Consider the following 26,684-nt stretch of genomic DNA (forward strand, 5'->3'; position numbering starts at 1 on the left):
AATTGCTGCTGCTGTCCCAGCTGAGCCTGCCCTGGCCCAGCCTGAGGCCGCTCCCTCTGCTCCTGTCCCTGTTCCCTGGCAGCAGAGCCCTGGGTGTCCCCTCCTGGCAGGGACTTGGGGACACTGAGGGTCCCCTCAGCCTCCTCTGACGGGAGGTGGGAGATGAAAATGGATGGAATCAATTCCTGATTTCTTCCTGCAACCACTCCCAAAAAGCTGATATTTACCCATCAATAACAGACATCACCCCAGAACTGTGCAATTCCCAAGCTGAGACACAATTTCACTCCTGGAAGGTTCCTTTGGTGACAGAATTTAATTTCTCACTCTCACATTGCTGCAGTGACACAAACCCAGTGCCAAGGTCCCTCCCTGCCCCAGTGCTGGGTGCAGCCCTCACCCACCTGTGCAGCTGAGGCTGGGCTGGGAGCAGGGACTCACAGCTCCCCGGATTTTTCAAATTAAGAATACACATCAGCAGATAATTAAAATGAACCTCATTTAATTCCCACTTCAGCTGCCAAGTTTCCCACAGACATCAGTTCATCCCACCCTAAAAACTTCACAACTTTGCACCAGGGAAGAATAAATTCCATAGAAAAATGATGCCAGTGGGGATATCCTTAAAAACATCATTTCTCATTAGAAAAAAATAAACAGATCTTTTCTTAAAAATAAACCAGGTCTTTCCTTACAAAATAGTATTTTCTTTTATAAACATTTTGATTAGTTTTTGTAATAAATAGTTCATGAAAGTTAAATTAATTAGCATTATATATAAATATGACATTTCCTTTTTAGTGTCATAATCAGTGCCAGAATTGCTACAGCTGCTCAGGGAGCCACAAGTAGCAGTAGCAAAAGTTATGGATGATTTAATTCCTCATTTAGTGACAAGCTTCTTGTACTTCAAAAAATAAAATGATTCTGTCAAAAGTCTGTGACCCCGTGTTTGTCTGTGAGGTTTCCCTGTTGGAAAACAGCAACGAGACGAACCCAAAAGTCCAAGGGAAGAATGAGGAGGATATTGGGGCTTTTCCTGAGGCTGCTCCCACTCCTGAGTCAGTGTCCTTGAGCAGAGTCCTGAGGGAGCTCTGCTGTCCTGCTGTCCCCATCCCCAGTGCCCTCAGGGAGGGTTTGGGGGTGCTCTGCCACCACTGCCAGCTTGTCACAAACCAGGAGCTCTGCTGTCCTGCTGTCCCCAGTGCCCTCAGGGAGGGTTTGGGGGTGCTCTGCCACCACTGCCAGCTTGTCACAAACCAGGAGCTCTGCTGTCCTGCTGTCCCCAGCCCCTTCAGGGAGGGTTTGGGGGGGCTCTGCCACCACTGCCAGCTTGTCACAAACCAGGAGCTCTGCTGTCCTGCTGTCCCCATCCCCAGTGCCTTCAGGGAGGGTTTGGGGGGGCTCTGCCACCACTGCCAGCTTGTCACAAACCAGGAGCTCTGCTGTCCTGCTGTCCCCATCCCCAGTGCCCTCAGGGAGGGTTTGGGGGTGCTCTGCCATCACTGCCAGCTTGTCACAAACCAGGAGCTCTGCTGTCCTGCTGGCCCCGTCCCCAGTGCCCTCAGTGAGGGTTTGGGGGGGCTCTGCCACCACTGCCAGCTTGTCACAAACCAGGAGCTCTGCTGTCCTGCTGTCCCCATCCCCAGTGCCCTCAGTGAGGGTTTGGGGGGGCTCTGCCACCACTGCCAGCTTGTCACAAACCAGGAGCTCTGCTGTCCTGCTGTCCCCAGTGCCCTCAGGGAGGGTTTGGGGGGGCTCTGCCATCACTGCCAGCTTGTCACAAACCAGGAGCTCTGCTGTCCTGCTGTCCCCAGTGCCCTCAGGGAGGGTTTGGGGGTGCTCTGCCATCACTGCCAGCTTGTCACAAACCAGGAGCTCTTCTCGGGGAGGGAGAGGCTGGGGAGCACCGGGGGGTTTGCTCAGAAACTGGGAAACAAAGAGGAAATGAGCATTAGGTGTCTGCAGCTGCCCCATCTGTTTGCTCACAAACACTGGGGCTATCAAACAACAAACATTGGGACTGTTTTGCACACACCAAGTGGCTTTCCCAGGCCTTACAAGTCCCACAGGGCCAAGAGCGTCACATCCTCCCTAAAATCTGTTCCAGGCCTGGGAGCAAGATGGAAGTGCCTCTCAAGAATAACCCCAGGGCTCGGAGTCTTTTTGGGACAGAAACTTGGGAAAATCAAAGTTTTGATTGGGAACAAACACCAAAGGGTAACTGGGCTGTAGGGGAAGAGAGATTTGGCAAGAACCCTCTCCTCTGGCACTGGGAGCCATTCCCTGTGTCCTGTCCCTCCAGTCCCTCTGCAGCTCTCCGGGAGCCCTTCAGGCCCTGCAAGGCCACCATGAGGCCACCCCAGAGCCTTTCCTTCCCCAGGCTGGGCAATCCCAGCTCTCCCAGCCTTTCCTCAGAGCTGCTCCATCCCTCTGCTCACCCCAGTGCCCTCACTGAAACAATCCTGAACTGAATCTGGAATGAGAAACCAGCTGCTGTCAGCAGTGCTGGCCACTGCAGGTACAAAAATCTGGGCTGATCCAGCCCAGGTTCCTTCCTCAGACACTTTCCCGGAGTTAAAACTCATGATTACACTCCTGACAGAACTTTGCTGCAGGAGAAAAAAGGAGCTGGTTTAAGTCTGAAAGGAGGCAGGAGAGACAGAGATTTCTGTTGCTCATTGGCCAAATGAGGAACTGAAGTTGACACCTGGTACTCTCTCACTTCAAAATCAACAACCCCATCCTGTTTCTGAGCCATAAAAAGCTGGTGATTTCAAATTACAGACCACTGACCATCAGGTGCCAGGGAAAGGAGGCAAAATAAAAGAAGCTCCAAATGTTTTGGCACCGAGAGCCTTGAAAAAGCAAGTGGCTCTGCTGGAAAGGGCTGATTTTCACATGTTAGGCAGGAAACAAACCTCTTTCAAGTGTTCTGGGAAAATGTAGGAAGGGCAGAACACATGTTTGATGAGTCTGTACAGATAAAAACTGGAGAAGAAACAAACGGTGACAGCTGTGGCCACGACCAGCATGGACCCCACCAGAACAGTCACAATGATCCACACAGGGGTTACACCTGCCAGAGACAAGGAAAAAAACAATTAAAACTGTCATTATTCACTGCTGAGTGATTATTTTTAAATTATCACTTTCTCCATGGAATGTCCCAACCCTGGCAGTGTCCCAGGCCAGGTTGGAGCAGCCCGGGACAGTGGCAGTGTCCCTGCCAGGGCAGGGGTGGCACTGCCGGGCTGTGAGGTCCCTCCCAGCCATCCCAGGTGACTCCAGGGTGCCAGGTTACCGTTGTGGGTTGTCTGCTCACAGAGCTCCCTGCTCAGCTGCCCTGTCTTGTTCCACTCGGGGATCAGCGCCTGCGCTCGCACACAGTACACTGTCCATGGCTCCAGCGGGGCCAGGACCTCTGAGCTGTGCCTGGTGTCCACCCGAGCTGCCTGCAAACACACACAGGGCAAAGGGAACAAAGGGACATCAGTGACTCTGAGCTGTGCCTGGTGTCCACCCGAGCTGCCTGCAAACACACACAGGGCAAAGGGAACAAAGGGACATCAGTGACTCTGAGCTGTGCCTGGTGTCCACCCGAGCTGCCTGCAAACACACACATGGCAAATGTGGGACATCAGTGACTCTGAGCTGTGCCTGGTGTCCACCTGAGCTGCCTGCAAACACACACACAGGGCAAAGGGAACAAAGGGACATCAGTGACCCAGCTGTGCCTGGTGTCCACCCGGGCTGCCTGCAAACACACACACAGCAAAGGGGAGTGTGGGACATCAGTGACTCTGAGCTGTGCCTGGTGTCCACCTGAGCTGCCTGCAAACACACACACATGGCAAAGTGTGGGACATCAGTGACTCTGAGCTGTGCCTGGTGTCCACCTGGGCTGCCTGCAAACACACACAGGGCAAAGGGAAATGTGGGACATCAGTGACTCTGCTGTGCCTGGTGTCCACCCGAGCTGCCTGCAAACACACACAGGGCAAAGGGGAGTGTGGGACATCAGTGACTCTGAGCTGTGCCTGGTGTCCACCCGGGCTGCCTGCAAACACACACACAGCAAAGTGTGGGACATCAGTGACCCAGCTGTGCCTGGTGTCCACCCGGGCTGCCTGCAAACACACACAGGGCAAAGGGAACAAAGGGAAGTGTGGGACATCAGTGACTCTGAGCTGTGCCTGGTGTCCACCCGGGCTGCCTGCAAACACACACACAGCAAAGGGAACAAAGGGACATCAGTGACTCTGAGCTGTGCCTGGTGTCCACCCGGGCTGCCTGCAAACACACACACGGCAAAGTGTGGGACATCAGTGACTCCTCAGCTGTGCCTGGTGTCCACCCGGGCTGCCTGCAAACACACACACAGCAAAGGGAACAAAGGGAAGTGTGGGACACCAGTGACTCCTCAGCTGTGCCTGGTGTCCACCCGGGCTGCCTGCAAACACACACACAGCAAAGGGAACAAAGGGAAATGTGGGACATCAGTGACTCTGAGCTGTGCCTGGTGTCCACCTGAGCTGCCTGCAAACACACACACATGGCAAAGGGAACAAAGGGACATCAGTGACTCTGAGCTGTGCCTGGTGTCCACCTGAGCTGCCTGCAAACACACACACATGGCAAAGTGTGGGACATCAGTGACCCAGCTGTGCCTGGTGTCCACCCGAGCTGCCTGCAAACACACACACGGCAAAGGGAACAAAGGGAAGTGTGGGACATCAGTGACTCAGCTGTGGGACCAGCTAAGGAACCACAGAACTGCAATTACAATGAAATTCCAACTGGACTGAATTACAATTACAATTACTTACTGTACAGCCATCCACACCACTGCCCTCTGGGCTGTTTGCAGCAGCACTAACGAAGTTTCAGGCTAATGAGGGATGATAAATGAGATCTGGTGGCAGCCAGAAACTGTCACCCAACCCAATGGGATCAGCTTGGGGCACAGCTACACACAAACACCATCCAGCTGCAGAGGGAGCAAGTGGGATGGAGCAACAGCACAAGAGGAAAGGGCCTCAGGCTGTGCCAGGGGAGTTTTAGATTAGGAAACATTTTAAAACATTTTTAAAACTTCAGGGGAGTTTTAGATTAGGGACAGGAAAAATTCCTTCACTGGAAAAGCTGTCGAGCCCTGGGATAGGCTGCCCAGAGAAATGATGCAGCCCCCACCCTGGAAATGTTAAAAATGTGTAAATGTGGCACTTGGGGACATGGGGTAGTGGTGAACACAGGCTGCTGGGTTAATGGCTGGAACTGAGGGCTCTTCCAGCCTTCCCAGCTCTGTGATTCTGTGAGCTGTCACCTAGGCAAAACCAAAAAAAAAAGAAAAGAAAAAATCTGGGAGCTGTGAGGTGGCTGAGGAGATGAATTTGCTGTTCAGGATCAGTTCTGTCCCTGTAACTGCAGAGCATCCCTCAGCAGCAATAGGAGATTCCCCAGGCAGGTTTCAATCCTGGAGCTCCCAGGCCCTGCCTGCTGCCTCTGGGGCCCCCGGGGAATGTTCCAGATTGCACCTGGAAGTGCTGCAGGCACAGCCTCCAGGTGCAGCCCTGCTGCTCTGGTGAATGCACTGAGTGCACCCCAGGGCCAGGAACACCTCATCCCTCAGGAGCCTGTGAGTGGAAACCAGGGTGGGAAAAAGGGCCCTGATTTCTGGAACTGAATGGCAAAGCACTGAGCGGGCAACAGATACAAATCAGATTACACTGCTGGGCTCCATTCTATAAAACTGCACTGATGGACAAAGCACTCATTAGCTGGGACTGGAGCTGCTGGTCAGAGGCTTCCTGTCTGCCTGAACAGAGGCCAAAATGCTCTAATTAATGCATTATTAATGATCTTTCTCCATGCACTGTGTTTGGAGGAGCAGAACTGCCTGTGGAAGAGGCTGGCCGTGACAGGGAGAGAGGGAACTGCAGTGGACACAAACTGCAGAGCTGCAGGGGCCACAGGGAGTGAAAGCCTTACCCATTTTAGATATCTTTGGGGGTAAAAACCCAGAGTCCCACTGAGAGGGAAAAAACACAGAGTTATTGATAATTATGGAAAGAGAACATTCTGTCCATGCTGCAGTGTAACTACACAGCTCCTGCATTTACTCTGAGCCCCAGCTGTAGTGAACAGACTTCATTAACTGTAATTAGGAGAGATCCATTTTTACTCCTAGAATCACAGAATCCCAGAATGGGTTGGGATGGAGGGACTCTAAATCCCACCCCTGCCATGGCAGGGACACCTCCCACTGTCCCCAGTGCCCAGCCTGGCCTTGGGCACTGCCAGGGATGCAGGGGCAGCCCCAGCTGCTCTGGGCACCCTGTGCCAGGGCCTGCCCACCCTGCCAGGGAACAATTCCTCATTGCCAGGATCCCACCCAGCCCTGCCCTCTGGCACTGGCAGCCATTCCCTGGGTGCTGTCCCTGCAGGCCTTGTCCCCAGTCCCTCTGCAGCTCTGCTGGAGCCCCTGCAGGCCCTGCCAGGGGCTCGGAGCTCTCCCTGCAGCTTCTCCTCCCCAGCTGAGCACCCCCAGCTCTCCCAGCCTGTAACCCGTGCCAGAGCCTCCCGGAGCTCCCAGGACGTTCCCAGGATGGCGTTTTCCAGGAAAAGCACAGCTGCAGCTCAGGAAGTCACCGTACCCGGGAAGCAGAGGTGGGCTCCGTGTCCCGGCCGCCCTTCCTCCAGTAGAGGATCCGGTAGCTCCAGGAGCCGTAGTAGAGCCGCAGCGGCCACCGGTCCTGGCCGTGCTCCGCGAACGGGCCCGAGAGATCCACGTGCAGCGCCCCCTGCTCCGAGCGCAGCCGCACCGCCGGGGCACCGATGGACGCTGCGGGGGGAGAGGGGAAAGGGAAGGGAAGGGGAAGGGAAGGGGAAGGGAAGGTTTGGGAAGGTTTGGGAAGGTTTGGGAAGGTTTGGGAAGGTTTGGGAAGGGAAGGGAAGGGAAGGGAAGAGAAGAGAAGAGAAGAGAAGAGAAGAGAAGAGAAGAGAAGAGAAGAGAAGAGAAGAGAAGAGAAGAGAAGAGAAGAGAAGAGAAGAGAAGAGAAGAGAAGAGAAGAGAAGAGAAGAGAAGAGAAGAGAAGAGAAGAGAAGAGAAGAGAAGAGAAGAGAAGAGAAGAGAAGAGAAGAGAAGAGAATTCAGCTGGACATTCACCTGGGCATTCTCACACAGCCCAAAAGTCACCTTTAAATCATGCATTAGAAAGAAGTCATTTCTTTTTCCCGGGTCAGGCATTAATGAATGCCTTCCTCACAGAACTGCCGTGGAAATTGATTTTGTTTTTGCAGCTAAACACCAGGTACCAATGCAGGCCCCATTCCCACACCCTGTAAATGAACTCAGTTCCCTTTTGCCAGCTGCGGTGACTCCAGGAGAGGAAGGACCATGTCCATGGCTATCACTCACTTCTCCTTCTGGGCCAAACTGCCACAACATCTGTCTGTCCTAGGCAGACCCTCTAGAAAAGTGATTTATTGGGGCTTTTGTGGGTTTTGTGGGATCATGATCAGCTTGAAAAATGAAAACATTTGAATTATTTCTGCCTCGTGCAATCAAGATTCCTTGGCTGAAAATTCACCTTTCTGTGTGAGACAGGGGTTTTTTTGAAGTAAGAAAAAATAGAAATTAAACTTTTTGTCTGGCAAAGCGATGAATAAGGAAGTAACTGAATTTATTTAGATATACAGGAAGTCTGGCTCCTTGAAGACGACTTCTCCCTGTCTGGAAAATAGAAATGTTCCTTATTTTAAAATAAAATGATGCTTTGTTTGAAAATCTCCTCCAAAGAAGTGATCAATGGCAGTGAACCTACGGTGCTTTCTGTGTGTTACAACTAAGAGTTTATGGATTATGTAATTAAATTTATTTAATTATGTAATTAATGATAAAATGTTATTAATGATAAATAGAAAATAGAAATGGTCTTTATTTTAAAAGAAAATGATGCTTTGTTTGAAAATCTCCTCCACAGAGGTGATCAAGATTATTGACAGTGAACCTGTTCTGCTTTCTGCCAGTGTTACAAATAAGATTTTATAATTCAATGTTGCTGGAACCCTGGGTGCTGGGAATTCCAGACTTTCTGTGCTGCCAGGCACTGACCCCCAGAGAACACTGCACTGACCTGAGGCCCTGGAGAAGCTTCCAGAATGGAATGACAGAGCTGGGATTGTGGGTGTGGAGTTTGAACAGAAGTGTGTGATATCACAGGGTGGGAAACTCAGAGTTTAAGGGTTTAGAATGTAAAAATATAGAGAGAGAGCAAGATGGAGGTTTTAGGGTGAGGCTGCTCCTTCTCCTTCACCTTCTCCATGGGTTTGGGTGGTTTTGTGTCATTGGACAAAAAAGTCCCCATTGTGGGCAAGGGTGGCTGGGTATTGGGTTAAAAGTGAAAATAATTGAGGTGTTGTCACAGACATTTCTTCACAGAAATCCTTTCTTTTGGATTTCTGCGTCTTCTGGAGGCCAGAGGCCTCAGAAGACAAGGTAAACAATTATTATCAGCTGCCGTGGAATGCAACAGGGACACCTTGATTGGCTCATTTTCTATGTTTATAATTAAGGGCCAATCACCAGTGCAAGCTAGGGGACTGAGTCCTTGAACACAACTTTGTTATAGATTTCTTTCTATCTGTTCCTAGCCTAGCCTAGCAGCTCTGCAAACCTCTCTCCTATATTCCTTTTAGTATAGTCTTAATGTATTATATACGATATCTCAATAAATCAAGCCTTCTGATTCAAGAAACAAGATTGACCGTCTCTCTCTCACCAGCAGCGACCCACTCAGGCGCAGTAATAAGGTGTCATTTCTTAATTGGGTAGTTTAGCCTTAAAAGACTTTGTAGAGAAAGACAGCGAGCCATTTTGTACCTTGTCAGTGAAATACTGCAGAACTCACTGCTGTGAGACCGTAACACAGATAAGTAAAAACAAACACCTAAGCCTGAAACACCCTCTCAATCCCGACCTCGACAGAGGAACAAAACAGCAGCCAAGCCGCAGCACAACGATATTAGATGACAAAACACTCGCTATCCTCCCTCCCCGAGCAGGCAGCGTTTTTGGGAGGAACGGGGAAGCTCACTGTCGTCCATGGGCTTGAAGGGCAGGGTGACCCAGCGGGAGCGCAGCTGCCCGGCCTCGGCGCGCAGCCGCAGCGCGTAGCTGCCGTAGGGGGACAGCGAGGACACGTCGCAGCGCGGCTGCCTCAGCCCCGTCCCCAGCGTCTCAAAGCTGTCCCCGGGGTAGTAGATGCTGCAGGGAACAGAAGCAGCGTGTGAGAGATGGGCAATTACAGCTGGCTAAACGGCTCTGAGGCAGCAGAGCTCTTAGTGCAAGCACTTAGCGCTTGTGGACGCAGAAATCCCGTGGGTGTAATACTCACATTAGGGATTTTACACCCATCTATAAATCTGTAAATCCATTATAAACCTAATGATAAACTTAATGATTAAATTATAAATTTAAGGATTAAAACTCTAACTTTGCAAGAAATGCCCCTTTCCTGGCAGGGTCCCAAGGCTGCTCTCAGCAGGCAGAGGTCAGAGCACCAGCAATCGCTCGGGCAGTGCCAGGGCAGGGCACTGCTGTCCCACTGGGACTCTCTCAGAGCTGGCCCCAGGACTGGCACACGAGGAGAAGCCAGGGAAAACAGGGCTGGGAAGGGACCAGGAGCTGCTTGTGGAACACAACCACAGAGGGGTGTGGGTTAGAGGGACCCTAAATCCCACCCAGTGCCACCCCTGCCATGGCAGGGACACCTCCCACTGTCCCCAGAGCCCAGCCTGGCCTTGATCAATACAGGATTTTAATAGATTATATTTAATATATCTTATTCTTTCTGCTTTGCATCAAAAGCCTGCCCAGAAATGTACTGATCAAGGCTACAGAACCCAGAAATATCTCTTGACTAAGCATGAAGAGAAGGCTCTGGGCAAGGCTTAGAGCTCCTGCCAGTGCCTGGAGGGGCTTCTAAAGAAAAGGGAGATTTGTATATGGGCAGAGAGTTCAGGACACAGGGCATGGCTGCCAGTGCCAGAGGGCAGGGCTGGGTGGGATCCTGGCAATGAGGAATTGTTCCCTGGCAGGGTGGGCAGGCCCTGGCACAGGGTGCCCAGAGCAGCTGGGGCTGCCCCTGCATCCCTGGCAGTGCCCAAGGCCAGGCTGGGCACTGGGACAGTGGGAGGTGTCCCTGGGATGGGATGGGATGGGATGGGATGGGATGGGATGGGATGGGATGGGATGGGATGGGATGGGATGGGAGATCAGGGAAAAGCAAACACTCAGCACAACCAGGTCCCTTCAGTCACAGAAGAGAAGAGCCACACACAAAGCCAATAACAGCCAGTGTTAAAATGTGTTTGTGGCTCCAAACCAAAAAGGACAGGGCTGCCCTGGGTGTGAATGCCCAGGAAATGCCTCTGCCCCGTCCTCCAGCTCAGCAGAGAAGCCTCTCACAAGCTGAAATGAAGGGACAGCTCCTGGGACAGCCAAGTCCCTGAAACAAAGGCACAGAGTGTGCTCTGCAGAGGACACAGATCCCAAGCACACAGAGCTGCAGGGTGTGAGTGGAAGCCAGCCCAGCCCAGCCTCACCTCTTGGACTGCACAGTGTAGGTGAGGTTTCCTCTGGGGAACCTTGGTGCATCCCACTGCAAGGTGCTGTGAAGATTGACTGAAGAAATTCTCACGTTCTGGGGCTCTGGGACCATTGCAGAAACTGTGGGAGGAACCAGAACCAACATTTCAGTGTTTGCTCCAGCACTTGTCACTCATCCAAAATCTAAATGCAGCCTCTGCTTTGCCTTAGGCGCTTATTCAAAAACAGAGCCCAAATAAATTAAATTTAAATCCTGATGCCTCTCCTGCCTCCTTATGCAACAAAGCAAATTACTGGCTCCACTGACTTCCAGTAAGTGCTTGTGACACCAACATTTCTGGGGCATGACTGAGCTGGCGCTGCCCAGCACTCGGGGCATGAACTCTCCTGAGATTGTCAAACCCCAGTTTTTCTAAGCAGTGCTCCAGCAGCACTGTGGGAACAACAGGGGCGTGGGGATTGATAAACTTCAGCACCTCTGAAGGTAAGAGAGCTATTACATATAATTAAATGTAATTAAGTATCACTAACCAGCATTATTCACAAGTGACAAACCCCAATTGTTCTCCTTTCTTGGAACTGAATCAAAGAAACCCTAAACTAGTGTAAATATCAATGAAAAGCCCATATCTTGTTATGACTTAATTATTCTTACATAATTGTAGGCGTTGAGACCAAAATAGCAAAGATTCCAGCACATTACTGCACCACAAATGAGCAATGCAAACAAACCCTGCCAGAACAGAGCAGTGTTTATTGTCACAGGTGTCACACCTGGTGAGAGACTCTAAGATAAATAACACATTTTCCATGTCTGTGCTTCACAGAATCATCACGGCTGGAAGAGACCTTCAAGGTCACCCTGTGTGACCCCAGCAGCCCACAATCACCCCTGAGCTGTGTCCCCAGCTGCTGCACAAACAGATGAAATTCCTGTGTCAGTCACCCCTCTGGCAGGCAAGAGTTTGAACCTGGCTTAAACAAAACCAGTTTCAGACTCCGGTCCTACAGTGTTACCCCTGCACAAATAAATAAATAAATAATTCACAGTGCACATCACAAATACAGAAGTTCAAATCACACACTGGCTTGGGCTGGGAGGGACCTTAAAGCCACCCAGTGCCACCCCTGGCGTGGCAGGGACACCTCCCACTGTCCCCAGTGTCCAGCCTGGCCTTGGGCACTGCCAGGGATGCAGGGGCAGCCCCAGCTGCTCTGGGCACCCTGTGCCAGGGCCTGCCCACCCTGCCAGGGAACAATTCCTCATTGCCAAGATCCCACCCAGCCCTGCCCCATGGCAGAGGCAGCCACTCCCATTTATTAACCTGGCATTCCATCCCTCGTCCAAAGTCCCTCTCATTTCTCTTGGGGCACTGCCCCTGCTCTGAGGATGAGGTCTGAGGCAGGCATGCAAATTCCCAGGGAAAATCCCATTTCCTTGCCAGGCTCCCTTCCCTCACAGTGCTGCCTGCCTGAGCAGCCTCCAGGTAAATTGCTTCATTGGGCACTGTGGATCCAAAGAGATCAGGAAATATTTCTGGGCTTTCAGGTCTGTGTACAGCCCTGCCAGCCCATGCAGTGCCAGCTGTGCCCCATGGGCACCTTGTGCCCAGCCCAGAGCACTCAGTGCCACCTCCAGGGCACACCTGCAGGGATGGGCACTGCAGAGCTCCCTGGGCAGCCCCTGCCAAGGCCTGAGCTCCCTTTCCATGGGCAAATTGCTGCTGCTGTCCCAGCTGAGCCTGCCCTGGCCCAGCCTGAGGCCGCTCCCTCTGCACCTGTCCCCGTTCCCCGGCTGTCCCCTCTGCAGACAGTGACACGGGGCTCTCGGGCCGCGGTTTCGCCGGGATTTGCAGGGTCCCCACTCCCGGTACGACCGGCCCCGTTTCCCAGCACAGAGCCGATAACGCCCGCGGTGGCCGGCCAGGCTGGTCCCGTGTCCCCGCTGTCCCCACAGGGCACTCCCGGGGCCGCTCGGTCCCTCACAGCCCCCGCGGAGCCGCGCCGGGCTCGGGGCAGCGCGGAGGCACCGCCGCCTCAGGCGCCCCTCGCTGCCGCTGCCCATGAGGGCACCGCCGCCCGCCGTGCCCGCGGCCAGGCGGCAGCGGGAGCTCGCTCCGTCCCTCCGTCCCTCCCCGGCGGACTCACCGACGAGCAGGAACCCGCTGCAGAGCGCGGCCCGCAGCGCGGCGGCCATGGCGGCTCCCTCAGCCGCGGCGGGGCGGCCGCGCCATGGCAGCGGGAACGGGGCCGCCCCGGCACCCCGAACCTTCCGCTTCCCCACAGGGCAGGGCGGGCACGGGGAACGCCGGGAGCCCCGGCACCCCGAGCCTTCCACTTCCCCACAGGGCGGCCACTGGGAGCCTTGGCACCGCGAACCTTCCGCTTCCCCACAGGGCAGGGCGGGCACCCCGAACCTTCCGCTTTCCCACAGGGCGGGCACCGGGAACGCCGGGAGCCCCGGCACCGCGAACCTTCCACTTCCCAACGGGGCGGGTACCGGGAGCCCTGGCACCGCGAACCCTTCCGCTTCCCCACAGGGCAGGGTGGGCACCGGGAGCCCCGGCACCCCGAACCCTTCCGCTTCCCCACAGGGCGGAGCGGGCACTGGGCATGGCGGCGGCCCCGGGCCTGAGGGCTCCCCCTCACAGACCGGGTCTCTTTCCCTCACACAGCAGGGCTGTTCACACCAATTTGAAATTGCTCATTTGGATTTTAAATGTCATAAAAATATTTTAATATGAATCAGTAATTGTACAAAATTATACAAAAATAAATTCAAGAAGTGTATTAATGCCTCGATCCACTCTTTTGTCAGCTGAGCGTTCCTATCTCTGCCCCCATTTTTCCACTTGATCAGTGCTCTCTGCACAAATACAGTATCCAGCCAGCAGAACAGGTTTCACAAAAATCCAGTGACAGAGATAAAGAATAAAAAAATTGTAAAAGTGGTCTGGTTGGGAGACCAACCTCCCACAGTCCCAGGCTGCTCCAGGCCCCCTGTGCCAGGGCCTGCCCACCCTGCCAGGGAACAATTCCTCATTGCCAAGATCCCATCCAGCCCTGACCTCTGGCACTGGGAGCCATTCCTTGGCTCCTGTCTCTCCAGGCCTTGGAAATTGTCTGTCCTCACCCTCACAGGGAACAATTTCTAATCCAAAATTGCCCTCTGTCAGTTTGAAGCCATTCCCTCTTGTCCTGTCCCTCCATCCGTTGTCCAAAGCCCCTCCTTTGGAGCCCCTTCGGGCACAGAAGGAGCTCTAAGGTCTCTCTGGATCCTTCTCCAGACAAACACCCCCAGCTCTTTCTGCAGGAGCCCACACCACAGGATGTTAATGAAAAGACAAGATCTGTGTGTTCAGTCCAGAAATAAGAGCTGGACAACACTGATTCCTATGTTATAAAGTAAAAGCAGCTCTCCCTTCTTCATCTCCTCATGTAGCCCGTAACTTGCTCCGTGTCTGAGTCCAAAGAGTCGCTTTCCTCAGAGGAAGAGGAGGAGTTTTGCCACTCGTGGAAGTCATTAGCACAAGGTGCTCCCTGCCCACTTGCCGCGTCCTGCAGCAGCTTTGCCTGCCCACCATGAGCACAGGGCCAGTCCCCTGCATCCTCCTGGGCTGGGGCAGCAGCTGCAGGGCCGTGCCCGTCCTGCTCCAGGGTGCCCAGCAGCACCGTGTTCAGGCTGATGGTGAAGCACCCACTGTCCCCCGGGGGCTCAGGGCTGTCCCCACACAGAGGGCTCAGCAGCTGGCTCCCCGTGTCCCTGTCCCCTGCAGGGTGGCCCTGGGGCTCCTGGGGCTCAGCAGCTGGCGTGTGCCCAGCCCGGGGGCTGCTGGGCTCACAGGTGCTGCTCACTGAGTACTGCTCTGGGCTAATGGGGCTGTCACGGCCCCGGGGGACACTGCCCCTGCCCAGCCTGCCCCGCCTGGTGTAGTCGTGGTCACACGGGGCACTGCTGTCACTGTCACCGCTGTCACTGTCGCTGTCGTCACTGGCACTGCCTGTGCAGCCCCTGGCCTTGCTCTTCACCTCTTGGAGGATGATCTCCACTGAGTTCAGTTCCACTGTTTCTGACACGGACACCCACGGGGAGTAGGCCAACTTCCTGATGAATGCCTGGAGAGTAAAAGGAATTAAATAATCAGCCACTTTTGCACATATGCACACAACACCATGAAAAAAACTCCAAATAAGCTCCAGCAATGAGGCTGTCAAACAAATGATTCCTTCTGTGCCACAGTTTGGGCTTTTTCTGCAGAGTTCAGGGTATCTAGGTATCCTAGGCTGACTATATGATGCTTTCATCTCCCAAATTTGCCCTAAACCAGGACAAATACAATTGTTCCTTCTTTTTCATTCCTGAGCATCACAGAACCCCTGAAAGGTTTGAGTGAGAAGGGATCTTAAAAAATCATCACAGTGCCACCCCTGCCATGGCAGGGACAGCTCCCACTGTCCCCAGTGCCCAGCCTGGCCTTGGGCACTGCCAGGGATGCAGGGGCAGCCCCAGCTGCTCTGGGCACCCTGTGCCAGGGCCTGCCCACCCTGCCAGGGTGAGTTGAGTCTTGTCACTCTCCCAGCTCTTGCAGTCACCTCTATCACAGCTGAGCAATTTTAACATCCTTGAAAAATTATCTTTTGAAGAATTTTCACAATTTTAACATCCCAAGCCCTGTATTCCCCCTGCACGTCAGAGGATTATTCAGTATTTGAAGCATTTATCAAGTTGACAATAAAAAATAAATAAAGCTTAGATATTCCTTAGTAATGTGTTCAGCAATTGTTGGGATGTGAGTGATGACAAGGACATGATAAGCAAAGGACAGAAACATGTGGAAGAAGTCTTAGAAAAAAGTGACACCCATCTGCTCTGGGTATGTTTGTAGAAAAGGGAAAATATTTGTGCTGAAAAACCCTACAGAATTAAATGTAAAAGAAATCAGAGACTCTAAAAAAAAAAGAACAAGTAAAAAAGATAAAAGATAGAAACAAGAAATCTCGTTATTTGTGACTGAAATTTAGTGGCACAATTATTTGTGAATGAAATTATCCATTTAAATTCAATCTATGGAAATAAACTAGCTGGCTCTGGAGTGGCTCCCTCTGTGCTTGATCACAGAGAAATTCCAAGAGAGATTATTTTATTATTATTATGAAACAGTGGAACAACTCCTCCAGGCTCTCCTCACAGGGCAGCTTCTCCAGCCCTCTGCTTCCCCCTTGGCCCTGCTCTGGCCACAGCTTTTGTGCCCTGTGGGGACCAGAACTGGTGGGCTATTCCTGGATGTTCCCCCCTGAGCAGGGTGGGATCATCCTCTCTGTTAGTAACTTGTCACAGAAATAGCAAGAAGTGGTTTTGAACACTTGTTCTGAAGATCAGACAAAGCTTAACAGCCTAGAGAGCATCTTGGACTGAGGTAAACTACAAATGCAAACACACTGTGCTGTTACAGAACTTGTACCTAAAGCACAGGACTGGAAATTCCAGCTGTTAAACCTCCTACTGCCAGCCAGAGAGGGCAGCTCTGAGAGTTGTTACATACCAGGGTCTGAGGAAGGGAGAACTTTGGGAAAATGAAACCTGCTGCATGCACACACTTCAGGACTGCAGCAATGATCAGTGCAACACAGACAGCACCTGCCACTGCAGCTTCATGGTACCCTGGAGTGAAAAAAAAAAAATCAAATAAACACACATGGAGGAAGTGTCCCACCACCACATTCCAGATCTGTCAGTCACAACAGCTAGCAGGAATCCCCAATAATTTTGGTTAGAAGGGATCTGTGAAAGTTAAAGTCAGAACAAGACCAAATACCAGAGTAGCTTCAGGAGTTACAAAAGAAGTGACTCCATCTTTCTGCAGAGCTAGTGGAGATCTGTATGGCTCAGGGGACTGCCAAGAGATTTGTTCCCTCTGAGTGCTGAGGGTTTATATTTCACTCCTAAATACCCACAATGGTTCTCTCTTGGGATGTTTCTCTCTGCCAGTGAGGCCCTGAGAGACAGCACCCAGGGAGAGCCTGTGCCAGGAGGGGTTTAGGTTGGGTTTTAGGGCAAGGTTCTTGCCCAGAGGGTGCTGGCACTGCCCAGGCTGCCCAGGGAATGGGCACGGCCCCGAGGCTGCCACAGCTCCAGGAGCCTTTGGCCAGCGCTGCCAGGGATGCCCAGGCTGGGCTTGGTGGGCTCTGGGCTGGCACTGGGGGGTCCCTGGGGGTCCCTGCAGCTCAGGACATTCTGGAATTCTGTGATCATTTGTTTTTCAGGACTGAACTGTAAATGTCCCTACACCAAAGAACACAGAGCACACCCAGCCCAGCACCCTGCCCACAGCCCCATCACCTTGCTGAGCCTCTGAGTCTGCAGTGACACATTTCCAGGGGGAGGGGACAGAATTCTTGTTCAGGGATGCACTGACCCCCACGGACAGGCAGTAATTCCTGCTGGGATACAACTCCTCGATGACAACACTGAACACCTCTTCAGTGGTTCTCTGCCGTGGCCTCTGCCATGAAAAGCAATGGTTTGAAGTCAGAGATTGGCTGGAAGAGCCCCTGCTCCCTCCCCCTGCAGGGAGAGGAAGCTCAGATTCTGCTGGCCGTGCTCTCTCTTTTCTTCTAAAAAATCTATTTCTATGTTTTCTTTTGCTTCCATCCACATATTTGGTTTTGGGAGCCTGTTAACCATCAGAGCCATTTCATGCCCTCTATGTCCCTGCTCTAAAGCAGAACTATTCCCAAATTTCCCTACCTTGTGCTCTCCATCCTGTGACTTCAGGGTGATATCATAATCCAGCTCTTGGTAGATATCAATTAAAGACTGCAGCTTCCCATTCTGTCTGAAGTGAGTGGCTGGCAGCTTTATGGTGACATTGAGGCAGTTTGGACAGGAAGTGACATTCACTTCTGGTGGTCCCAGAATTGCTGTTGGAAAACAAGAGAGAGGAAAAAATGATGGAAAAATACAGTTCTACTTTATCCAGGACAATTCCATTTCTGTGATGCACACAGGGCTGGCTCAGCACACTCCAGAGAGGTCACTGCTGTAAATCCACAAGGCCTTGCAACATTTAACCTCCACAGCCAAACAATCATTTCCCACAGGGCCAGACTTCAAAGGAAAAGGAGTGGAAGGAAGAGGCAGAAAGGGAATAGAGGCTTTACTCCAGCTTCACAGAGATGTGATCTTTGTATCTACATGAGACTAAAGCTGAGGTTAAAGTACAGAACAGAATCCTGGAATGGTTTGGGTTGGGAAGAACCTCAGAGCCCACCCAGTGCCACCCCTGCCCTGGCAGGGACACCTCCCACTGTCCCAGGCTGCTCCCAGCCCCAGTGTCCAGCCTGGCCCTGGGCACTGCCAGGGATGCAGGGGCAGCCCCAGCTGCCCTGGGAATTCCATCCCAGCCCCTGCCCACCCTGCCAAGGAACAATTCCTCATTCCCAATATCCATGTAACCCTGCTCTCCTTCAGCTAAAATCCATTCCCCCTTGTCCTGCCCTTTTTATGAAACCAACTGCAGGGACTGCAGGGCTCCTCCTCAGGTTGTTCTCCTTCAGTTCTCCTTGTCCCATTCTCCCCATTCCCTCTGTGTTCCCTCATTGCTGACCCTGCAAGGGGACACAGCAGCTGCCTCTGCTGAGCTCAGAGCAAACACCATCACTTCATCCTCCACAGCTCTCCAGCTGCTGCTCAACATCTCTTAGCTCTGAGAGCTCAAAACTTCATTTTCAGCAGAGCCAAGGGTGAAGCCACCTCTGGCAATAAAGACAAGGGCAGATGGATTGTTTGTCCATCAATCTCTTCTCTACACCTTATGCAGACCTGGCACTTTTTAACTCAACGTTCACTATCTGAACACACAAACACAATGTTGCTCTTTAAGTTATGTAGCTTACACAGTCAAGAGATTTTTACTTGGTGTTTGTCAATGCACAACTGTATTTTCTTTATAATTATAATGTATTTATTTCAAAACCAGAGCCTCATTCCTTTATCAGAACTACAAGTCAGGACTACACATAAATGAAATACTACATACAAATAGCCACCCACACAGTCAATGTGGAGTCTTACAGCAAAGGTAACAGAACACAATTCAGGATCAGCTGTTAATGAAAACTACAAAAAGAAAAAATGCAGAGACAAAACTTACTCTCAGCGAATGGCACAAAACGCAGCAGAGAAGAATTGAGCAGCTGAGCTCCTCCAATGCTCTGAACAAATACAGAATACTCAGTATATATGGCCTTGAACTCCTCTGTCAGCTCACAGGAGAGCTGGGCAATGCCTGAACACTGCTGAGCACTCATCCAGTCCTGGCTCCTGCAGGAAAGAGCAAGAGTCTCACCCCTCTGATGTGAGAAGGCATGGCAGTGTGAGGAGAGCATCTCAAGGGAAAAAAAAACTCAGAAAAACTAAGAAAAAAACCAAGAAAAACAGAGAAAACCTCAGCCTTACTATTTTCAGAGAATCCCTGGTGCTGGCAAAGCCCTGCCAGCCCATGCAGTGCCAGCTGTGCCCCATGGGCACCTTGTCCCCAGCCCAGAGCACTCAGTGCCACCTCCAGGGGACACCTGCAGGGATGGGCACTGCAAACCTCCCACCTATTTGGGTCAATAACCATTAAAAGCAGAATTTGTGCCTTATTTTGTGTCACTTGCCTGTAGTCTTTGTAGAGCACGTTGTAGGATGCTGGCACAGCTGGGTCATGTTCTGCCTGCCAGGACAAAATGTGCTGGAAATTGTGGGAGTCCATCTGGAGGTTGTAAGGAAGCCCCTTTCTCTCTAGAAAGGAAAAAATAACAAAATAAAACCCCAACAAAAAACTCTGAGCTTTGCAAGCATTCTAATTAATAAACAAAGCCATTTAGAGCAGCTCAGGATTTGCCCCAAAAAGCAGCCACAGGGGAGAGCTCAGCACAGCAGACACAGCAATGCAAAGCACTGTGCACATGGATTACATTTCTCTAAGTTCTTTCTCCAAAGAGCATGAAGTTCCAAATGATGATTGGTGAGGATGTGCAAGCTATGAAATGTGTTAGGAAAAGCATTTTAGAGATGGTAACACTCTTACCAGGCAGGCTGCAAACAGCTGCAGACAGAAAGGTGAGGCACACTGGAAAGTGAAACTCTGTATTAATGCTTTGGTCTCACTGCATCCAGGAGTCTTTTCCTTGATCAACCCAGCTTCTCATCATTCCCATCTTTTCAACACAGTGCTTCCAGACACTCGAAGTTTTTGTTCTGACCCCTCTAATTTTCTTTTTTCTCAAGACCCTTCAGCCTCCCTTTTGCTTTGAGTGCAATAAAAAGAAGCTTCCTGTTCTTGTTTTAAGGCATTTTTGTGGTCATGCCTGACTCAGGAGATGCTGACTCCCACACCCAGTTGGCCAAAGCAGTCATTGCTTTAATTCCAAACACATTTCTGTTTTACATGAATTCCATGGGAAAATCTGGACAGTTCCTTCCTTATCTTCCCTAAAACTCTCTTTTGTCTCAACCTGTTGTGATAAAAAGATGTGCCACAGTCAGCATGACTGTGAAAAGAGAAATCTGGGCCTTGAATTAGAGAATTTAAACAATCTTTATGGAGATCCACAAATCACGGGTTTAACTGCAGCTAAATGTACAACAATGGATTTCTTACCAGCTAGGAAATCACCCATTTGGAAAAAAAATCCAGTGGGGATAAATCAAGCAATATTTTAACTATTATTATCTGGACACAAGCTCAGATTCATAATGAATTGTGTCTGCTGAATTGCTGCTGCATTCCAGTGAGCATTATTTGATTTTCCAATGCCTCTTCTGCATCCAAACCAAATTCCTTTCAGTTCTGAGCTCAAACCGCCTCTGAACTTTGTTTCAACAAACAAGTTTAGCAAAGGAAGTTGAACAGTTGCAAAACTGTTTGTGCTACACTCTTACAAAGGAGACACGGCCAAGACAAATATCTGAGAACGAGTAGCTGGGAGCGTTGAGCCTGGGGAAACAGGGACGGTCTGGAACCTGCCTGGGGAATCCTCTGCAGCACCTCTGAGTTTCCACCACCCTGGCAGTGCCCCAGGCCAGGCTGGACACTGGGGCTGGGACAGGGGGAGGTGTCCCTGCCATGGCAGGGGTGCCACTGGGTGGGATTTAAGGTCCCTCCCAACCCAATCCAGTCAGGGGTTTTGGGATGATGATCTCACCCTTTTTACCCTTTTTAGAATTAAAGGATCCTAACCTAACAAATCCCCTTCTCACAACAAGTACAGCTCAGCCAAACGGAGCTGGTTTCACCTGCTGATCCAGAACCTGAGGAGTGCCGGAAAAACTCAGATTAGAAAATAAAAACCCTCACATGTACCTGAGAGCTCCTGGGCTTGCAGGGAGGCAGAACCACGGGATGGAATGGCCTGGAAGGGACCTAAAGCCCACTCTGGGGCCAGAGTCACCAGTTCAGGCATGTGGGAATCAGGCATGAATCCCAGACTGGTTTGGGTTGGCAGTGACCCTAAAGGTTATCCATCCCCACCCCTGCCATGGCAGGGACACCTCCCACTGTCCCCAGTGTCCAGCCTGGCCTTGGGCACTGCCAGGGATGCAGGGGCAGCCCCAGCTGCTCTGGGCACCCTGTGCCAGGGCCTGCCCACCCTGCCAGGGAACAATTCCTCATGGCCAAGATCCCACCCAGCCCTGCCCTCTGGCACTGGCAGCCATTCCCTGGGTGCTGTCCCTGCAGGCCTTGTCCCCAGTCCCTCTGCAGCTCTGCTGGAGCCCCTGCAGGCCCTGCCAGGGGCTCTGAGCTCTACCTGCAGCTTTCCCTTCCCCAGGTTGAGCATTCCCAGCTCTCCCAGCCTGGCTCCAGCCCTGCTCATGGTTTATGCACAGAATGGAGCAGGCAGGGGTAACACCAGAGATCCTTACTCTGGGAATTACTCCAGGGAGGTTCCACAACACCATGATGGTCTCTTACGTCATTAACTCAGCAGGATAATTAATGAATTAACAACCCCCCTGCAGTGCTGCTCTCTACCCCAAAGGTTCAGGACTTACCAAGCTGACAGAGAGGCATTGGCACATCCATTGGGGTTCTCATGGACATTAACAAACAAACCTCTCTGCTTGCAAAAGGAACATTCTGCTTCTGCTCCTACAAGCACATGAAAAACAAGCACATTTTACTAAATGATCACAGTAAATTACCTAGTAAATCACTTTTAACTAACCCAAGGTTTCTGTACAGAATTGTTTTACCCTCTCCAGTGGCTGAGGGAGGGCAGTGGTACAGAAAGAGTTACTGGGGGAGAGCACTGATCTTTATCATTTAATGGCAATTTTGGTCCATTTCCATGGCAACAGCACTTTCCTTTTTCCACATGGAATGGGCTCCCACCACTTCAAATAAAGCAGAAACCACTGTATAATTATTTATATTAACTTTGCATTTAGATAGTATCTGAAAATTCAACGCCACTCACTCCAGCTTCATTAATACAATGAAAACAAACTTTGCTTGGCTTTGTTCGAAATAAACTCATCACCATTGTAGGAATTGTTTCCAAAAAGGGAAAAGATCAACAGAGCACTTAGAAAAAAATTAATTACAAAGCAGTTATGAAGTTTGTTACAATTTTTAAATGCATAAGATCTATTAAAATAATCCTTCTCTTCACTGTTACTTTTTACTCTAATTAACATCCCCATAACATTAATATCCACAGGATGTGGTTTTGAGTTAGCTGGGCAAAGGTGTATCTATTTCTAAAGAACCTTCCCCTCAGCTTTAACAAAAATTAACTGCTTTTTAATTCAACATCATTTGCAAATACAACTGGAATTATTTTTCTGCAAAACAACCAGCTTAAAATCATGCCAGAGCACACTCTATATATGAATATATTAACATATTAACACATAACCTGTATATTCATATATTAACACAGGATAGAAGCAATCTGTTAAAGTCGGGTGAACTAAGCCCTTTATCTGAGAGGTCATTCTCCCAGTGCTCAGAGTGTAGGAAGGCACTGGGTAAGTGTTGAGAACTCAGATCTGTGCAAGTGACAGTCCCACGGCCCCAGGGGATGCTCTCCTCCCCTCACTCTGCTCATTCATTCCAGCAGAATTCGTTCCAAAGAGCAGCTGCACCTGCAGCCTGGGACTTTCCAGAGAATTCCCTTGAGGAGCAGCCTTGGGCACCTGCATTCCCTTGGTAAATGATTTCCTTTCCCTGATAAGCCCTCAGCTCCCCCCAGGCCCTGTCTGAAGCACTCCCTGCCCACTGGGACGTGCTGTGTGTACCTGGGATGCTGGCTGGCCATGCTGCAGGGATAACACTGGGAATAATCCCACTCTGGGAACCACACCAGGCTCCTGGCTGCCTCTGGCTGCTGAGCAAAGGGGGCTCCCACGTGGGGCACGCTCAGAGCCAGGTGATTTGTTCAGCACCTTCCACTGCCTGAGAAAATGTGATAAAATGTGCTCATCTCCAGGATTCTAAAGCTGGATGTCCTCTGCAGAACTACCACTGCCAGGGAGATTCCAGGGGAAAACCATTTCTGTCAGAACTCTGGTGAGCTTTTGTTGGTCCTCCTCTTCAGAGCTGCATCAATCCCTGTGGAGAAGTATGGAGAGCAGTGAGTGCAGCCTCATGTCACTCTCTGACTCATAAAATCATGGAATCACAAAAGGTTTGGGCTGGGGAGACCCCAAATCCCCCCCAGTGCCACCCCTGCCATGGCAGGGACACCTCCCACTGTCCCCAGTGTCCAGCCTGGCCTTGGGCACTGCCAGGGATGCAGGGGCAGCCCCAGCTGCTCTGGGCACCCTGTGCCAGGGCCTGCCCACCCTGCCAGGGAACAATTCCTCATTGCCAGGATCCCACCCAGCCCTGCCCTGTGGCACTGGCAGCCATTCCCTGGGTGCTGTCCCTGCAGGCCTTGTCCCCAGTCCCTCTGCAGCTCTGCTGGAGCCCCTGCAGGCCCTGCCAGGGACTCCGAGCTCTCCCTGCAGCTTCTTCTCTAAAGGGATCATTTTAGTGGCTCTCAGGTTCAGGCTGGATGGGGTTATATTTGCTTCTTTTCTTCAGAAAAGAAAAAAAAAAAAAGCAGCTTTGAGATTTTGAAAGTCAGTGGCTCATATTTCAGAAAAGCTCTCCCACAGTTCTCTGAAAGAAGCAGATGGTCTATTTACTTACATAAATCAGCTTATGGGAATACTGAGAGAGGCAGAGACCTGACTGACAGCAGGGAAGTCTGCAGAGGAACATTCTGAGCCTGTACAGGGAGCTCTGAGCCCACCCAGCCCAGCCCAGCCCTGCCCAGGCAGGGTCACTGCAGCAGGGACACAGGAACGTGTCCAGGGGGTTTGGGATGTCTCCAGAGACTCCAGCCCCTCCCTGGGCAGCTGTTCCAGGGCTCTGCCCCTCCAGGGAAGGAATCTCTGCCTCAGGCTGGGCTGCAATTGTTGTGTTTTAGTCCCTGGCCATTGCTGCTCATCCTGCCACTGGCACCACTGAGCAGAGTCTGGCACCATCCTGACACCCCTGGAGCTCCATAAAATCCTGAATCCTCCCGAGCCAGGGAACCACACTGTGCCTGTAGCATTATTCCCACCCTTGACTGCTGGGAGACTTTGGATAAACCGCTTCTAAGGACATGGAAATCACTTAACCTCCATAACCCACGGCGATTACCAACAGCCCTTACCCCATGGGCTGCCACAGTGCTGGGGAGGGGACACCTCAGGCTGGGCCAGGGCAGGCTCAGCTGGGACAGCAGCAGCAATTTGCCCATGGAAAGGGAGCTCAGGCCTTGGCAGGGGCTGCCCAGGGAGCTTTGCCGTGCCCATCCCTGCAGGTGTGCCCTGGAGGTGGCACTGAGTGCTCTGGGCTGGGCACAAGGTGGGCACAGCTGGCACTGCATGGGCTGGCAGGGCTGTGCCAGCCCCGGGGATTTGGGACACAGCAAACCACGCCTGGGACAGGGGCCGCTGCGAGAGCCCTCGGCAGCCGCTGTTCCTCCAGCCACCAGCCCCTGGTGCGATCCCCACACCAAACCCTCCCCAGGCACCTCCCGGGCCATGGCCGGGGCCAATGCAGCGAGCGGGACGCTGCCAAGGGCGAACCCGGCGGGGTTTTGGGGCTCCGTGTGCGGTTCAGGCGGCTCCCCATGGGCCCGAGCTCCACAAAGCTCCAGCAGAGCCCCCAGGAATGCCCAGGCAGGGCCCAGACCGCTCTCCTCAGCCGGGGGAAGGAGCGCGCCCCGCTCCCCTCAGGGAACCGCTCCATTGGCACCGCAGGGCCGCGCCCGGGGGCAGCGGGGGAACACGGCACCGCACACACCCACGCCTGCCAGCCGTACCTCGCGGCGGGGAACGCCCCGGGGCTCCGCTGCGGCTCCTCATCGCTGCTGACCGCGTCTATCGCCCTTTATCAATGCGACCGACGCCCATCGATGCCAGCGCTACCACCCGCTCCATCGCCTAGCGGAAAATGGCGGCGGGGACGGCAGGGTGTTAGCCACGCCCACACAGAGACCACGCCCATAAGCGGTCAGACCACGCCCCTATACATGCAAACCACGCCCCAATCACTCACATACCACGCCTTCATCCAACCAAGCCCCGCCCCTTCCCCTCAGGCCCCGCCCAGCGGCGCCTTGGCGGCGCTTCCTGAGGGCCCCGCTCGCTCCCCGCACTCGCGGAAGGCCATTTGCTGCCTTTAGTTCGGTTCCTGCCTTTATTTCCGTTCCTGCCTTTATTTGCGTTCCTCCCTTTATTTCAGTTTCTATTTTTATTTGCGTTCCTGCCTCTATTTCTGTTTCTGTCACTCGTCCGGGCCCGCTCCTCCCGCGGCTCTGCGGACGAGAAAGCAGCGGGAGCGGTGGCTGATCCCCTGCCGCGGTCACAGAGCAGGTTTGGCATGGAAGGGACCTTAAACACCACCCAGTGCCAGCCCTGCCGTGGCAGGGACACCTCCCACTGTCCCAGGCTGCTCCAGCCCCGATGCCAACCGGGCCTTGGGCACTGCCAGGGATGCAGGGGACACCATCACCTGCACGTCCCTCTGAAGGTGTGAAAAACGCCAGTCACTTGTTTTTAAAATGCTAAAAGTTTAATAGTAATAAAATGCTTATAAAAATAGTAATACAATTAGAGTAATAATAATTTGGACTTAGGACAATCCAATAGTTTGGATTAGGACAATATGAGACAATAGAAACAAAGAGTTATGGACAGCCCGGGTACCTTTTCTGGGCAGCACAAGCCCAAAAAAGGACCCACGTTAACAGAGGATTAACCCTTAAAAACAATAACCTGTTGCATATTCATACAGCTCATCCATGATGCATAAATTCCATTCAAACACAGGATTCTGTCTGGGCAGTGTCAGCTTCTTCCTCTGAATCCTGACGGCGTCTCCAGGGCAGAGTGAGGCGGGAAGAAGTTCATTTCTCCTGATGATGGAGCAATAAATTCTCTTTCTCTGAAAGATTCAGGTGTTCTGTGGCTGCTATCTCAGTGAGAGTCCTTTCCTTAAAAAGTATCTTACATAGCATAGTTTCTATTTTAATTTTGTTGCAACCTAAAACTATATTTAACATACTCCTTAAGAGAATTTCCTGCTCTCTGCAGCCTCTGCCCTCTTTTCTCAGTTGCAGAACAGAATTAGAGAAAACAACCCGGAGAGCTCGCTGTGATTTCCCTGGCACGGTGAATCCGGTCTGGTTTAAAACCCAGAATTGTGGAGTTGGTTTGGCTGGGAGGGAGCCCAAAGGTCCCCTCATCCCGTGCCCTGAGCAGGGAGCCTCCCCTTTGCTCTCAGCAGAGAGGCTTTGCTCTTTGTGGGGAGCAATGGCACAAACATTTCCTTCTGTGGTTTAGTGTCTGATGTCTGAGTTTGGAGCAGCCATCTGATTTCTGCTGAAAACCTCTTCTTGCGCAGCCTGAAACATCCTGTTTTTACTGCTCCTCCACCAGACACACCTTTTGTCTGTGGTGCTGTCACTGTGGATTTCAGCTTGCAGAGTAATTGCCACAGTACTTGGTAAAAGTGGCCCTTTTCAAAGAAATGGAGAACAAAAAATG

General features: G+C 51.9%; 2 protein-coding genes across 2 annotated transcripts; both read right to left on the reverse strand.

Annotated features, from left to right (window-relative positions):
• Positions 1 to 1,836: 1,836 nt before the first annotated feature.
• IL10RB (interleukin 10 receptor subunit beta) lies at positions 1,837 to 13,014 on the reverse strand. The gene is made up of 6 exons (XM_058019093.1): positions 12,761 to 13,014; positions 10,609 to 10,732; positions 9,099 to 9,268; positions 6,657 to 6,844; positions 3,305 to 3,455; positions 1,837 to 3,079 (listed from the first exon to the last, which is right to left on the reverse strand). The coding sequence occupies exons 1-6, from the start codon at positions 12,807 to 12,809 to the stop codon at positions 2,898 to 2,900; spliced, it is 864 nt and encodes a 287-aa protein (XP_057875076.1). The 5' UTR covers positions 12,810 to 13,014; the 3' UTR covers positions 1,837 to 2,897.
• A 327-nt stretch (positions 13,015 to 13,341) lies between these two features.
• IFNAR2 (interferon alpha and beta receptor subunit 2) lies at positions 13,342 to 25,072 on the reverse strand. The gene is made up of 10 exons (XM_058019056.1): positions 24,959 to 25,072; positions 22,899 to 23,211; positions 21,651 to 21,747; positions 19,687 to 19,728; positions 19,274 to 19,397; positions 18,766 to 18,935; positions 17,361 to 17,533; positions 16,953 to 17,115; positions 16,156 to 16,274; positions 13,342 to 14,728 (listed from the first exon to the last, which is right to left on the reverse strand). The coding sequence occupies exons 3-10, from the start codon at positions 21,697 to 21,699 to the stop codon at positions 14,039 to 14,041; spliced, it is 1,530 nt and encodes a 509-aa protein (XP_057875039.1). The 5' UTR covers positions 21,700 to 21,747; positions 22,899 to 23,211; positions 24,959 to 25,072; the 3' UTR covers positions 13,342 to 14,038.
• Between the last annotated feature and the right edge of the window lie 1,612 nt (positions 25,073 to 26,684).

The sequence above is a fragment of the Melospiza georgiana genome, chromosome 2, assembly GCF_028018845.1.
Source record: "Melospiza georgiana isolate bMelGeo1 chromosome 2, bMelGeo1.pri, whole genome shotgun sequence".
NCBI lineage: Eukaryota > Metazoa > Chordata > Aves > Passeriformes > Passerellidae > Melospiza > Melospiza georgiana.